Source organism: Poecilia reticulata, linkage group LG22, assembly GCF_000633615.1.
Source record: "Poecilia reticulata strain Guanapo linkage group LG22, Guppy_female_1.0+MT, whole genome shotgun sequence".
NCBI lineage: Eukaryota > Metazoa > Chordata > Actinopteri > Cyprinodontiformes > Poeciliidae > Poecilia > Poecilia reticulata.
In genome coordinates this window covers 23,543,319-23,559,334 of record NC_024352.1, presented here as the reverse complement: position 1 = coordinate 23,559,334, position 16,016 = coordinate 23,543,319, and the positions used below count along the sequence as shown (strand labels likewise).

Genomic DNA, 16,016 nt, shown 5'->3' with positions numbered 1-16,016 from the left:
TCCGGCCGGAGCAGCAAATTAACAACTTAATCCTCATTATAATCCGTCATGGTTGTTGTTTTTYTTCCCACTTGCGCGTATCAGGACGCAGAATAGTGAGATTTGTTGAGAATCAGTGACGTTCAGTTCGGATGAATGCGGCCTGGACGTTATGGTCGCATTTGAATCTGATACGTATCGGATATGGGTCGCATTCTAAAAGAATCAGACCTGTGCTGTTCACACTGCCATGATTAGATCGGATACAGGTCGCATTACGTCAAAAAAAAAAAAAAATCGGAATTGGGTCACTTCAGGCTGCAGTGTAAACGCACCCCTGCTTAGATCTAAAGCAAGTGTCTTTATCTCAGACTAATCCAGACCCTCACCACTGGATAGGATTTGGGTGAAAACCACAAAAACTAGGCCGCAGAGTAACAATGCAATACCAAAATAGACTCTGCTGGAATTATTAAGAAATTAATTTCTTAACCGTTTGGAGCTTCGTGTTTAATTACTGATCTCCTTAAAAAGGGAGGAATGGTAACTAAACTGGTGGGAGCACAAGGGAGGCAGACAGTTGAGGCGGTGAAATATCGAGCAGTTTTCTCGCTGCAATCTTTTCCTTATCACATTTTGAGATTTTTCCATGACTGTTAGAAGTTAAAGGCAAATTTTCCATTGGAGTAAGTTACGACTGACCGTCTGCTGAAATGCAGCCAACAGCCAAACGTTTCCAACAACACAGCATGAGGGCGTTTCCAGCACTTCCTCCTCATTTTCAGACTCTAACGGTTTTTACCAGCCTGTGGAGCAGCAGCAATAATCTAATTTTAATGTAATTTATCACCCACCGTTAAAATGTAACAAAAACAAAACTATCTTCCTGGTTTTTAAAGACATCCAAGGTTTATGTTATATCTATAACTGTTAAATTTGCAAAAAGTTCAGCAATTTACATATTAAGCTGAATACATGTTCAGTAAATATAGCACCCAAAACAAAACCAATGTAATAAAAATACAGTAAATAATATAGATATAAATATAAAATAAGGTAAAAACTAGAATCAACACAACAAATAAAATGTTTAATATAAATATTAAGCACTTCATAGCTGATCATTTTAATTATTTTATTTTACAAACTTCAGAATAACAAATTCATATAAATAAAAAAATCATAAAAAAATAAATGTCTTATTCAGATGGTTAAGATAGTTTTAAAATATAAATATCTTCTGCACAGAACTTATATTAAATTAAAAAATAAAATCCTCTAAGAAATGCTAACTTGCTAGCCCAAAATAATTATACACATTATATAAAATAAGATAAAACTGCAGCCAACAGAACAAATATTTAAGGTAAATTATCATATTAATCCTCATTTGAATGTTATGAATATATTTTAATTGCAGCTCTCTAGGTTTAGTATCTCTTACACTTTAAAAAAAAAAATCAATATACCATAACTACAAAAAAAAAAAAATCAGAATAAAAAATTTCACAATATCTGTTGAAGAAAATGTAGCTCTCCGCCTTGGTTGAATTTTTAATAAAAATAAAATCAAACCTGCTAGAATAACCTTTAAATGACTGACAGCTGCATCCCTGGCTTACCATTTAGAAATAAATATTCACACAACAGACTCTGGGAATGACAAAACAACCAAAAAACAGCAGGATTAATCGTTTGTCTGCCTCTAAACAGTGCAGGTGTTATTACAGTGGAATCAATACGTTGAATAAGGAGCTGTATCGACGGGGCCGCCACGCCGGCGCTGCTGCCGTTCCCTTCAGGCCTATGCGTCCACATTAGGGAGCTTGAAATCAGTTTATGGCATTTGGGGACACATTAATCCTCTTAGCACCAATTTGGTCATTATGGATTTTATTGAGGCAGAAGCTTCTCCTCCTCTGCAGCACTTAGGCGTGGGGCTGAACGGACACACGCTCGCAAACCTTCTCCTTTGACACTCTTAACATACAAGTATGAAAACATGCTCCCACGCAGACCCATGCACTTTAGAGGGACTCTAATGCAAAGTGTTACACAACATCACATACCGAGGCAACAGCATGGAGCAGGTTTCACCCAGAACACAGGGATACATGCGGCTTAATCTCCTCCTTTTCCAGACGTTTCTGCCTGATTACTGGTTTTAATATCATTTGCAGTGAGTCATAGGCGACTAATTTTCTGTCAGGGGAGAAAAATGACTCCAGCTAAGTGTTGAAGTTCCAGAAGTTTATGTGTTTTTAAAGTTTTGTTTTGATGCATTTAATGAACATGAAAAACAAAGTCTCATCTATCGTAGCATAGCGCTGGGAAACACGGCAGAAAAAGTTTTATATCAGTCAATATCGCTAATTATTGATTAGTTTTTTGTTTTAAATATCTGAAATGATGCCGAACTGGTGTAGTGACCTTTAACGTTTTATCCCACACCGCTGTTTTTTAAATTATTTTTAAGCAGTTATGAGGCACAGTAGCAAAACATGAAGCTGCTACTGGCAAGTTACTTAGCAACCGGTTGTTGCTAGGTAACCAAGCAAGTTGAGTCCACCAACCTAGCTTCGCTAAAGCCTTTCTTTGCCTACATCTCCCAGAATGCTGTGTGGTTTAAGACCGTAGTTCAGTATTGAGTATTCTATCACATATAACAATGTATATTGTTGATTTATCATCCAGCCCTAATCGATCATGATTGATCAACAGAAAACTGATTGATTTATTGATGGATCCCTACTTAAAATTGCATTAGTGATCTTTAGTTTACAGTTTGCTTCATGTTTGTGCAAAGTAAGTCCAATAAACTCCAGTTACCATGTGATGAAATTTCCTCCTTCCACATTTTTGCTGAGTTAAAAACAGAACTCTACCTTCCATCAAGACCTTCTAGAGTTGTCTGATTACTGCGCAGGCCTTTTTGTCACATGGTAACCGGACTCCCCCATCCAGGAGACGGTCCTTTTGTTCTACGTCACCACAGCGGACGCGGATCCAACCCTTTATCTGACACACGAGTCCCAGCGCTTCTCTAGGGTTTCAGGTCAACATGAACTCCCCGTCTCCACCTGCCCGGCGGCCGGACCGAGAGGAGAGGGCACACCTGAGCCTCCGGGCTCGGAGTCAGGATCGCTCAACCCTGCCAGGACCCAGATCTGGTTTCCTTCCAGCGCCGAACACGACACCGTCAACCGTCTGTACGCATCGGCTCTGTCCTGCTAAGCGCCAAACAGCTGGTCAGGGTCCGACAAAATGCAGCTTTAAAGGCTGGTTTGAAATTTTATTAACATTTAAAAAGGTTTTATGATGAATTGATCTACATCAATGATTAATCACTGATGTACATCTATTGTTATTGATGTACGATAAATTGTTGCGATAATGTCGCTTTGAATCATTTTTGAGTAATATAATAATGCAAATTTCCAAAAATCAATAAACTTTAAATTCTAATGAGCATAGAACACCAGAACTGGAATACATTATAAATACATAAAATAAACAAAAACGACAAATAAAATGAATTATAAAGTCCTTCTGTACAGCAGTCGATGCGTAACCGTGGCAACCGGATTTTGTTTGTAAAACTGGGAGCGGCTGATAAGCTTCGCAAAAGCTCAATAAATAGCTGAAGTTTCAAAGCCAGAGGAATTGAATTGGACACTTTAAGGATGCAGACGGTCAGATGGAGATTTTAAAAGGAGCAGCAAAAGCAAATGACGCAGATTAGCTGTCATCCAGGATGTGTTAGCTGTTAGCATGTCATACAGCAACAGTGTCTTCAGTCAGGGGCCTCCAAAACTTGACTGCTACTTTCTGCTCACAGCATCACTCTTTTGAGATAATTTAATGATATGAGTTGCAACCGTCCTAAATGGGAATTTAATTTCCATTTAGGGTAAATTAAGTATGTTTGAATTTGAATTAAATTGAATTTTAATTGGAGCTTGCTTGTCTGATTCTCTTTAATAAACTCTGACCTGCTAAATCCGATTTCAATCGATGCCAATTTTTTTTATTAGACTGTAAGAATAATATTCCTATTTATGCTTCATAGTAGACAGTACAGGTTTTATCAGATTTTTTGCTAACATACACATCATTTTGCGTCATAATGTTGATATGTTTATACACTGAAAATGCTCGGACTTCTTAGTTTTGATGGATTCCATTAAAAAGGTAAAACATTATTATAAATCAAATAGAGCAACTATCAAAGGACGGTTAGCGTCATCTTACATAAAGCTGCACAGACGGGGAAAAAAGCATCAAAAATGTCAGCAGAAATCCCTTCTGTTCGGCTGAACAAACAGCACACAAGTCAATAAATGCCTCCTTCTGTGTCTGAAGTGACATCATTACTGTGAGAACAAGCCAGACACATGAAAGAAGACACAGACAGGCAGGTAGCAGGACAAACACAGAGCGACCCGGGTCGACGGAAATTTCTCCCGAGTCTTCAGTGAAGAGTTGTGTGTGTGTGTGTGTGTGTGTGTGTGTGTGTGTGTGTGTGTGTGTGTGTGTTTGCTGACAGAGGCGTTTCTCGGCCCGCTGACTCACTGTTGTGGTTGAGGTGTGTGAGTGAGGAGCGTGTGACTGCCTCAGCGTTACTACAAAACTTCAGTTTGTGGGAGCTGAAAATGGCTGTCCTGTTCACGCCTGCAGTGATTTGATGGTGGAAACAGGCAGAGGTAGAAATTAATTGTTCGTCAGTAATGGACACAAAACCTCACAATTATTGAATGCAAATCAATGCATGGATCTAAAGCAACTTTTTCAATTCAAAGAACTGCAAAATAGACATTTAATAAACATGCACTAAATTAAATGTTTTATTTTGAAGATTAAAGATGTTAAATTAAATTTATCACTATTTGGAACCATTTTCTAACTTTCAAAAGAAAAAAATATATATTTTACGAGTCCTTTCCATAAATATGCAAAACAACCTACAGCTTATCCACTAAATATATAAAGCACATATTGAAGCCGATTAAAAGTTATTTGTATTATTACACTTCATTTGCATATTTTGCATAGAAATGCAAAGCTAAAACTACTTTATTTTCTTTATAATTGAAAACATTTCATTGATTTTTTAGAGACACACTCTAAGGTATGCAAGTTTTCCCTAAAAAAATGTAAAAGTTCATTTGCTACAGCGATATAATTCAAAAAGTAAGCATAATTTAGATTAATTTAATATTTAAATAATTTATTTTTCTGTTAAAATGATTTTACAGCAGAAATATATTATGGCCTACACAACATAGGGAAAGTTGCTTGTCTTTGACACCTTCCAGAAGGATGGAAAGCTACATTTCCAAAAAGGATTGCTGTCCACAAAGTGCCAAACATATGAATGGAAAGTTGAGTGGAAGGAAGAAATAGACCAACAAAAATTCAAGGGTTGTGAGGCAAAGCCAAGAGGCACAAGGTGCAGACTGCAGAGGAAGTTAGAGCAGCAAGAGCCACAGATGTATCCATGACAACAAGAGCTACAACTGTCATTTTATTTGTATTAATCTACTTTTTCATGACACATTAAGTTATTGAGATGACGTCAGATTTAACCGTAACCATTACGACACGCATGTGGCCTGCGCTCCGCCATGGATCCACCGCCTGCCAACATGCAGTGACCTTCACAGCTTGTCCTGCGCCGTCATCTGCTGATGCCAGCACATTTTCCAGGTAACATTAGTGTTGTGACAAACATGACGGCCTCTGTCGTCAGCTCCCGTCTCCCTCAACACAACAACAAACTGAGCCGCCGCTATGATTTCACTAAAGCAGAAAGGATAAAGCTCTTCTGATTGGCGCCACCAGCTCTGGGGTTACTGCATAAAAACAACCTGTTCAGTCCAGAACCGCTCCGTTCGTCTCGTTAATGATATAACCAGCAGGGACTGAGCCAAGCCGCTTCACCGGTGTCAAAACAATGGCTCCACAGAACCGTGGCCTCTCACAAGGCATCTGTGCTAATTTTAAACCCGGCTATTTGTTTTCCTTCCATTCAAGAAACAAACGCCTAATCTTTTCCCTGAAAGATCTAAATATAGCAGCAAACCTCAGACCGGGTCCGATTGTCCATCCTCAGCCATCACATTAATAAACACAGGAGCAGAGCTGATTAATCGGATTAATTGCGATGAATCAACTAATTAGCTAATTTGGTAATTGATTAATCATTATCTGGAGTATGCGGACTCCAAAAAGGCCAATTTGCTGAAAAAACAACATAGCAGGAGCAGTAATTAAGCCAAAACTTTACAGTTTTAGCTTCACCCGGTTCAAATTAGTAAGTTTGATTAGTCTTAGTTATTAGGGCTGTCGCAATAAATCAATTAATCACATGATAGATTAAAACTAACTCAATTCCCATTTGCATGATTTATTGTTTTTCTCTTCCTACCAAAAACTAGACGGTAAAAGTCTTCAGTCTGGTGTTTTGGTCTCAACTAGCTTCTTTTTTGATGGGCAATTTTGTTCCGTTTTATTATTTTTTGGATATTTAAAATGTCTCCCAGTTGCAGTGTTAAATATTCACTACAATTATTTCATTATTATGCTTTGCATAATTATATCACTTGAAAATCGTCTCAAAACAACAATATTATCGTTTATCTCAATAACTTCTGGGACAATTTATCGTCCAGCATAAATTTGTTGCAACAGGCCAAGTTTTAGTTGGAAAGTAATTTACTAAACACCTTTCACTATCCAATTAATCAGATTAAACAGATTAGCCCTTTACTATATTCATGTTAAGCAGAAGAGCTGAGCTTTGTTGATGCTAGTAGTATTTTCTTCTTTATCTTCAAATAAGTATTACTAAAAGAATGATCTAGTATAGCATTTTAGGCATTAAAAGTGTTTATTTTCATATTTAAAAGTAGAGTTGAATTATTTGTTTATTTGCATCTTTTAATGAATTTAAATGAAAAATCTGCAGAATCTGCCAATTTTGTTTTCCGATTAATCATCAGAATAATCGATATTTATAAATAATTGTTAGTTGCAGCCCCAACAGGAGCCTCAGATGGGGTGAGATCATGAGAAAATACAGCAGGTTGACAGCGAGGTGAGCTCAACCAGACATCCCCATGTGCGCCGTTTTAATCCGTCCTCTTCCAAAGATCTCTCCATCGCCAACTGTGTGCCAGAAACCAGGATTAGTGGTGTTCTTTACGCCTTTTAGAAAGTCAGCCCTCTGTCTGCTCTTTTAATTGTGCACAGGCTTCTACTTTTTGGGCTAAATCTGGAACAGGTGGATGAACTTGGATGGCTTAGTGACGATAACATTTAAACACTGAAGCTCGAGTTAACTTCATTTTCCTTTAATTCTCGCTCTCCTCTCAGGCCAATCCCGACTACAATGACTCAGGTCGCTCTTAAAGGAAGAAAGTGCACGGTGTCCCACTGGTGCCGTTCACGTCGGCCGCTCTGCAGTGGACAGGAGCTGTAATGAGAGTTGGGAACGAACGCAGCAGCTGCCGGGCTCAACGGGAGAAAGCACAGTGAGTGGTCAGCACCCATTGTTTGTGCGCTCCAGATATTTTCAGTCTCAGACAACGAGCTTGTGACATCCTGAACAGAAGTGGCGAACGTGTCGAACCAGAGAAGCACACGCAGCTGCCAGAAAAGTGACAAACAAGGCGGCCGAGGTCTGAATTTGAATCTGAGCACTGACGTAATCTATGGTGAGTAATATGTTGCATAAAGAAGCTATAAAGTTGAATGTTGCAGAGGTTAAAACACTCATCAGGTCAGCTTTACCTGCAGCTGCTTCTCTAATCTGTCATTCATGATTAGGGACAGAGAGAAAACATGCAACTGCTGTATTTTTAATCAAGACATTGGTTGCAATTAAACCACATTTTCCTTTTTCTCCATCTGTATCATGACGCTGCATCGGTTTCCATGACACCACAATCTGCAGGGGCATCAAGGGCAGAGAGAGTCATTCCAAATGCTTAAATATATTATTATTTGGTTAATATGAATGCAAAATGTAGTTGCATGCCAGCAATCCTCTGCGATTTTGATACTGTAGCTACAGCTGAAGCTGAAAGGTGTTTGGGTTTAGATAATCCTCACACCAAATCAATCTTTATTCATATATGCATAAAGATGAATATGGATTATATTAATACTATTGCAATAATACAGCAGTTTGCACAATCTCTCCTTTAAATGCCACTTTTTTGGTGGTGCACCTGCAATGCTGCTGTGATGGGAGGGCAGAGATAGACAGGAGGGGGGAGGAAATGTGTGTGTGTGTGTGTGTGTGTGTGTGTGTGTGTTTCTGTCTTCTACTGCGTCTAAAACCGACCCCAATCCTTTCCCCTGCATGCGTCTTTCATAAATCCCACTATCCATATCAAATCCATCCAGTTCCCAGCGCTGACACCTGTCCCGCAAAGCCACGGCAGCTCCCGCATTCACAGAATTGAACCAAACAATCTCCGCGTTCGCGTTTCATTCATCGCCGTGCAGGGGGCGCGGCGTCGGTGCGTCTTGGAGAGCTGCGGATCCCATTGATAAAAATCCTCGTCTGGAGGGGGGAGGGGGGGGAAGGGCTGCATTCAACGTCACCAAGACATGCATGCATCTATAGGGCAGCAGCAGCTGGTGCACAGCCGCAAAGCAAGGGCAAACTCAACAATTTGGGTCGCAATGTGTAGGATGCGGAGCGTACCTGCATTTTGTCTGACGTAAACACCTCGGTGTCTACCTCGCAGGCGATGATGGTCACCATCTCCAGTTTCATATTTATGGATGGCATTCCCCTGTGTGGTTGGTAGGAAAAACGCAACGGAGCCAAAACTCTGCTCGTTCCTGTCAGCGGGTCGCAGAGGAAGCGCTCTCCTCCGGGAGGAGCTGAGGTAGCGTCCAGAGAGACGGAGAGCTGCAGCAGCCGGACTCCTCACTGCACTGAAGCGCCGCTCAGAGTGATGCTGCAGCAGCCGGACAGATCTCACTCCCTCTCCGGCCCTCCCCTCTCCGCTCCCCCCCCCCCCCGGTTTTGGCTCCACATTGACGTCATCAGCAGCCTTACGTTAGTCCGGGTTTACGCCACTATTACGAGCTTGCTCGCTGCTCGACGATCCGAGCAGGGCGCACTGCAGAATTCACCGTCCGGTTTTTTCCGCTTCATCTCGTTATTATTACCGTTTCATGTTTTCAGGGCTGCGGCGCGGAGAAATGTGGCGCAAACATTTGAGGGAATAAATGAAGAAATGGCGCAGCTTCAAAATAAAACAGCCAAGAGGCTACTGCCTTAAATCAGCTTTTTTTAAGCTGCCAAAAAGAAAAGAACAAACATTTTGGACTCCGAAGCAGTATACGAAGAGAAAATATATACATTTGTGAGAATAATGTCACAATATTTCGAGAATACAAAAATAAAAATCTAATATTACTTTGTTCTAGTAATACGACTAGTAATTTTATGACTTTATTCTTGTAATTTAATTTTTTAAACCTCTTAGTGTTACCGTAATACTCATAGTATCGAAAATAAAGTATTCACACCCTTTGAAATTTGTCCAATTTTGCCATGTTGCAACCATAAGCCAATTCTTTCAACTTTCGGGATTTTATGCAATAGATCAGCACAAAGTGTCTTTACAAATAAAAAATATGAAAAGTGTGGTGTGCAATTTTTTTTCAGAGCTCTCAGGCACAAAATAATTCTTCAGGTAGTTGATCATTTATATTCATGCTCTTATTTTGAAGGGGGCGAAACTGTTTACACAGTTGTCTGTTTTCCCCAAAATAACTTTACATCAAACAAGAAACATACAGGAACAAAAACAAACAATAAAGAACAAGATCTAAGGAAATGGTAGCGTATGTAAATTATGTCAAAATTAAACTGGTGTTTGAGGGTTGTAGTCTTTCAGAGGCAGATATAATTTCTCTATAAGATTTACACCTGTCTACATGAAGAAACTTTAAGTTTCAGTTATTTTTTTCCTCTTACATCATCATATTGAACCACAGCTTTAGCTCCGTTGTCAAAACTGCTGAGCCTCATGAGCGTTATTTTCCCCTGTAAAGGCAAAATTGCATAACAACGCATGTGACGCTTTATAACTGCAGTTGACAGCTTGAGGTTTCAGAGAAACGGACTCATCAGCAGTCATGTGAATGTGCTGCATGCTAAAAGTGGTAGATGACACTAAAACCCAAATTTCAGATGTATGAATTTCCTCTCTGTTAGGATTCAGAGGTGGAATCTTTGAAAGAACATCTTTCAAGCTCTTCTACAGCTGGATTGTTGATTTTAGATGAACCGTGTTGCCTTCATCATCCTGTTAATCTGAGTTTCCAATACACCAGAGGAACAATCATTCCAAATATTCCCAAACCCATTACAGAGCTGCATAACAATCCATGTCTCCTCTGCATCACTGAGATCATCTCTCGTACCAGCCCTTCATTTCATAACGATAATAATAATTGCTCAAGCAGCTGAAACAGCTAAGTCTCCATGAGCCATTAATATTGAGGCCCTAAGCGGTTAGAGTTATTTATGTCTTTGTGTGCGTTAGGCAGCGTCCAAACTGAGCAGACGGAGAACATGAGGAAGATATGTGCAAATGACCGTGACACGCCTCCAGCAGACGGCCCGTCAGTCACTCCAGTTTGGAAAACTCTGCCTGTAAACGGCAAAACTGGCCACACACACATCAGGAAGTGCGACACGTCTCCGCACAAGCAGAGCGCCGCCAGATTCTTCCTCTCCTGGGAGGAAATCTTTTCATTTCTTCAATTCTCGGCGCTGTGAAAAGGCAGCACGGTGGATGTAACGCGACAGGTTCAGACATTCTTTCCAAAGCCCTCTCACAGCTCATTAATCACGCGCTCAGAGGTAACAAAGCAGTGCGACTGTGTCATCTTTACTTTCAAATCCTCTCTGTTCTTTGGAGGATAAGAAAGCCTCCAGCTCGTCAAAGGTTCTGATCATTTATTTATGCCATATAGGGACATAGTTTTAGAAAGGTTATGGACAAACATTCAAAGTCTGGAGAAACTTAAGTGAAAGAAAAGCTTCCTGGTGCATGAAAACTTGGACCATCATCCTCTCAGATTGCTGCCTTTGAGGCTGCGTTCATACCAGCCATGTTTTGTCCGGTTTAATCAAATTCTATTTGTTAGGGAAGATCTCGGTTCGGTTGAAGTTGGACTCTGTTGCAGTCCGAGTCCATATGTGAGCGTCAAGCGGACTGGAGATTGTTCCAAATGCATTAAGCGGACTATAGCAGAAGGCATTCTGGGTAAATACAACCAAAACAAACGCTGGCATGTCAAGTGATGGCGGGAGAAATGACTTGCAATCTTTTCCCAAAGACAAAAGAGAAAAACCCTACAGCTGTTAAAATATGACGCTACTCCATTTCTGTTCACATTCTGCGAAGAAGGAAGTTGCGCTCATATCTTTTTCTTTTTAGGTTTTTGTGTCATTTTCTGCATTAGTTCTTGGTTTAGCGCCCCCACAGGCAAGGAGGGGAACATGCTTCTCAAGTGGTTTGGATCATTTGACACAGAGGAGTGTGACAGCAAACTGCAGCAGCTGAAAATGTAATAAATGTTGCAAATTTGGTCCTCAATCTGAGTAAACGCCCCCAGTTATCCTGGATTTCTTTAATTTTATCCAACTCAGTCCAGCTTAGTCTGTTCAGCAGAGACTGAAGAGTGGAACGATAGAGCAGGGGCTTCTTGTATGTTTCAAATGAACTTCATTATCACATAGCAATAACCTGAGTAAACACAAAAAGCAGTTTTGAATAATTTATTTATGGAAAAAAATCTTAAATGCAACAATTGCTATCAAGTCTTAAATCACTGGAGGAATTTTTGCCACAATTTTTATTTGAGCCATGTTGGTGGAGGGTTTGAGTTTATTTATTGCTACATCACCACAAGCAGATTTAAAGCTGGACATTGACCAGGCCACTCCAAAATGATTCTTTTGTGCCATTCAGAGGCGAACTCCTGATGAATAACTGTAACTTCAGTATAAAAGTGCACAAACCCGTGAACTGATGGATTCATTTATATCTGGTGTACAGCAGCAGGGATGAAAAACTCTGTTGCTTCATGAAAACAAAATGCCTTGCCTGGGTTTTCTCCACAGTCTGACTTCTTCTTATATTGGGTAAAAATATGCACAACACCAGTTCTATTGGGCTGATGTATGGTTTCAAGCAGAGAGCTTCTTTTACAGACTTTCATACCGAGATTGTTCTTCAATTTTATTTAGCTTTTTTTGGTGAAACAAGAACAACATGACCTGATTTTCTAGCTTAACACAGCTTGTAAAAGCTTCAGCAGACAGGAGACATGAAGTATTCTTTTGTTTGTGCAAAGAATTGTGAATGAAGAGGAGGAACAGCAGGGCTTTGAGAATGAGGCCAGAGAGAAAGAAAAGTGCTTCATCATCCTGGGTGATCCATTCTTCTTATCAGGTGCGACAGAACGGATCAGAGGAATGCAAAGCCGAATGCGATGCCCCGCGTGGAGCGATGGTGGCAAAGGATGGGTTGGAAATAAAATCACCGCTCCAGCATGGATGGCGTTTGTCATTTTGTAATATCCTGATTTATTTTTATTTCATGTAAAATTCATGATAGCTAGAGATGCATTCTCATTCTTAGGACATTATCTAACAGTTTGTGTCACTAAAACCATGCAGAGGAGGTAATGTTGAGCCGGGAACGATCACATATCATTTATACAAAACTGTGATCGTTTTGGATCTTTGAAATTAAGCTTAAGTGATTGTCTAACCTGAGTGGTGTGTTACATGGGTCTGAACAAGACGTATGACTGCTTAGGACGTTCTGCAGCATTTCGAGTAGAGTACAGATGCCGTTGATGCTTGTAAGGCCTATGAGATTCTTGTATACACAAATGTAGGAGCGCTGTCTGAATTCTGACCACAAAATTAAGTTTAAGACTCCAGGATAGAAGGGAAAACACAGCGAAGCCCCGCTTATTCACAGTTCAGTATTTGTGGATTTGTCTATTCCTGATGGATTTTTATGTGGAACGAAACTCCAGATTATTCATGGAAAATTAGCCTATTTGCAGATTTTTTCGTAGAGCAAATCTAAAATATATATAAAAGAAAAAGTAGCTTGGGAAGCTGAATTATCTAGATGCAGTGCAGCTGAGTTTCCATGACAAATGTGAGCTAAACTTTTTCGATATTCTGTGACAGTAAAAAAAAAAATAAAAAATTACAACTGCAGTGTTTCCATTGCATAAATTAAAATCACACTGAATAAGTTTGCTTACGTAGCGACAGTAAACATTATTCTGGTACTGAAGCAACAAGCCCTTTATAGACTCAACTTCTGACAAACTGTGATGATGTGAGATCTGTGGAAGAAAGTGTCAACAAATATGTGTTTGTTAACCAGCGTGATGCAAAAAAAAGTGTTGCTATTAGTTTTTGGTTCGGCTGAAAAACCACCCCACAAAAACTTCTTAGCAAAAATTATGAGTTTTTTTCTAACTTGGTACATTTCCATTAAACAAATTTATGTTTATTTGCACAATTTTATGAGATGCTGTTTGCACAGCAGCCAATCCAGGAGCACCTTTCCTTTTCCATGGCGCTAACTGACTGCACCCCAAAGAACAAAAATAAGGAAGACTGTAGATACAGCTTCTGTGGTAGTGCTAAGACCGTTTCTGCTGTACGTATGAAAGGATATTTTGAGTTTGGACTATTAAAATAGACAGTTAAGTGCTTTCAAAGGGGAGTATTTGCAGATCTCCTCTATGTACAGGAAGCTCCATCCATTCATTTTCTTACACCCTTGTCCCTCAGTGGGGTCGGGATGTACAGGAAGTTGTGGTTCCTAAATCCCACAAATACCAGGAGTCCTCTGTGGATCACCGCTGCTCTGCAGAATTAGTAACATCTTGTTTGACTGAAGGATGTCTGGATTTCCCAAGTGAACTTTGTATCATCATGATCCAGAAAACAATGAATAAATACAATAAAAATACAACTAAAGAAAAAACCTGCAGAACCAATTTCTTTATGTTTCAGGTACTTTTTTAAGACTGTATCTATAAGAAATTTAATAAATTAAAATACTGTTTACATTTTCTTGTAAACTAAATTTAGCAATTATAATTTTTCAAATTTGCATTACCTACAAGATGGCACTAACACTGAGAAGTAAAAAAATTATATACATCAAGCCAGCTTCTGCCCAAGGGACATAAAAACTGACCAGCAGCACCCCTAAAGTGCATTTCCTAAAATAGAACCATTCCCTTAAGTATAATCCATTTGCCTAAGCCGTAGCTAACCCACAAGTGAAGCCGTTAAAGCAAGAGTCTTTTTACTAAACCTGCAGAAATAAAAATATGTCACACCACAGATATGTTGTACTCATCAAAATCTTTGGTCATCATCAGTTTATGCTCATTAAATAAGGATTGCGTCTTTAAAAATGGCAGAAATGTATATATTGCAGCATGCATGACATGCACAAACGGAGAACAAGACAGCAGGAATGCAGCAGAGACACTCAAAGGATGAGATGCAAGCACAATTTGTATTCTGTAGCAAGGCTCTGCAGAGGAGGGGGAAAAAAAATCAGGGCAGTGGATCATCATGCTGCTCTGATTTATGCATCATCATGGTGCTCACATACATGCAAATCCACGCAAAGTCGAACAAAGCATCAGGGGAAACAATGAGGCATTTTTTACTCAACGGAGAAAACAAAAAAAAAAAAGACAAATATGCAAATGTTTTGGTAAAAACAAGCTGAAAAATGAACGCAATAACTGTTCAAATTAACTTCAGAGTCAGAGAGCTGCAGAAAGGCAGAGACTCTCTGCAGGTATGAGCTTCCTGTGGTCTTCAAGAGGCTGAACCCAAACACACCGTAACACAGGAAACTGCGCTTTCTCCATTTCTCTGATACCAGCCTCTCCTTACCTCACTTGGCCCAGCCAAACCAACTCCCGGTGCCAGCGCCAATGCAGCTGCTGTAATCTAGGCCAAGCTATTTATAAAGCAAGCAGCCAAGTAAAGGCACAGGGAGCCAGGGGGAGACAGAGGGATGGGAGGATAAAAGAATGTCTACGGGGCAGAGAGACGCATCTACAGAGCGTAGGTGAGTAAGTGCGGGGTGGATGAGCGGCGCAGCCATAGAAGGACTAAAAAGTGGAGAAAAATAGAACAGAAAGAGACAAAAACAAGGCGTCTGTGTGCTGCTGAGCGCAAGAGTCAGCGTGAATACTTCCAGCTTCATTCACCAGCCGAAAACGACAAACAAAGAGAGATGAACTCAGATTTACAGCCGTAAGCGTTTCTCTAGAAGATTCAATGTCAAAAATGTTGATTTAGTTTTTTTAACATCATGCAGCATCTGAACACAGAAAGGCTTTGTGTCCTGCTATGCAGAAACACCTGGTTAAATATTAGTTTTGCATGGGTACTACTCATGTACATACATTTATTTGGATTTAGGATAAATAAATAAGAGGTTCACAGATTCTTTCCCTTAAATTCTCCTGGTTAATTAATATTTAAGGGCCTAAAAATGGAGCTAATTTTAGAAATAGTCACCTTCCTGAAATAATGGCCTGAGTCAGTTTTTGCCAAAAGATGATTCAGGCAAAGAAAAGAAAAGAAACATCAGTTTTGGTTTAAAAAAAGAAGAAGCTCAAAACAGTGTTTTGGTGCAAACATATCTTCAGTTTTAAATAAGCAATGAATTTTAGCTACTTTTCCAGTCTGATGGTGCATAATTGAGAGGTAAAATTCTGAATTACTTTCAAAATAAAAATGTGGCATGTATTTACTCCAATACATCTAAATATAATCCAATGCATTTTTGTGTATTTTAATCTAATTTTCATTTAGCCATAAACCACAGAGATGCCCACAAAACATGGAATCCCTTGAAACACTATCTCCATGGTGAAACATGGTGGAGGCAGTGTCATGCTGTGGGGGCTGGAAGGAAGGCTTTCTTTCATATTCT

The 16,016-nt window shown here is 39.7% G+C and overlaps 1 protein-coding gene across 3 annotated transcripts in view; it reads right to left on the bottom strand.

Annotated features, from left to right (window-relative positions):
* Positions 1 to 16,016, bottom strand: part of rcan3 (regulator of calcineurin 3) — a 44,047-nt gene that overhangs the window by 15,316 nt on the left and 12,715 nt on the right. Inside the window, exon 1 of one of the 3 annotated variants that reach the window (XM_008399938.2) lies at positions 8,693 to 8,983. The exons of the other annotated variants lie outside the window; for them this stretch is intronic. Coding sequence (XP_008398160.1) covers positions 8,693 to 8,779 — 87 coding nt within the window. The 5' untranslated portion in view covers positions 8,780 to 8,983. Of the gene's footprint in view, positions 1 to 8,692; positions 8,984 to 16,016 lie in introns of those variants that run through there. 3 annotated transcript variants of the gene reach the window in all.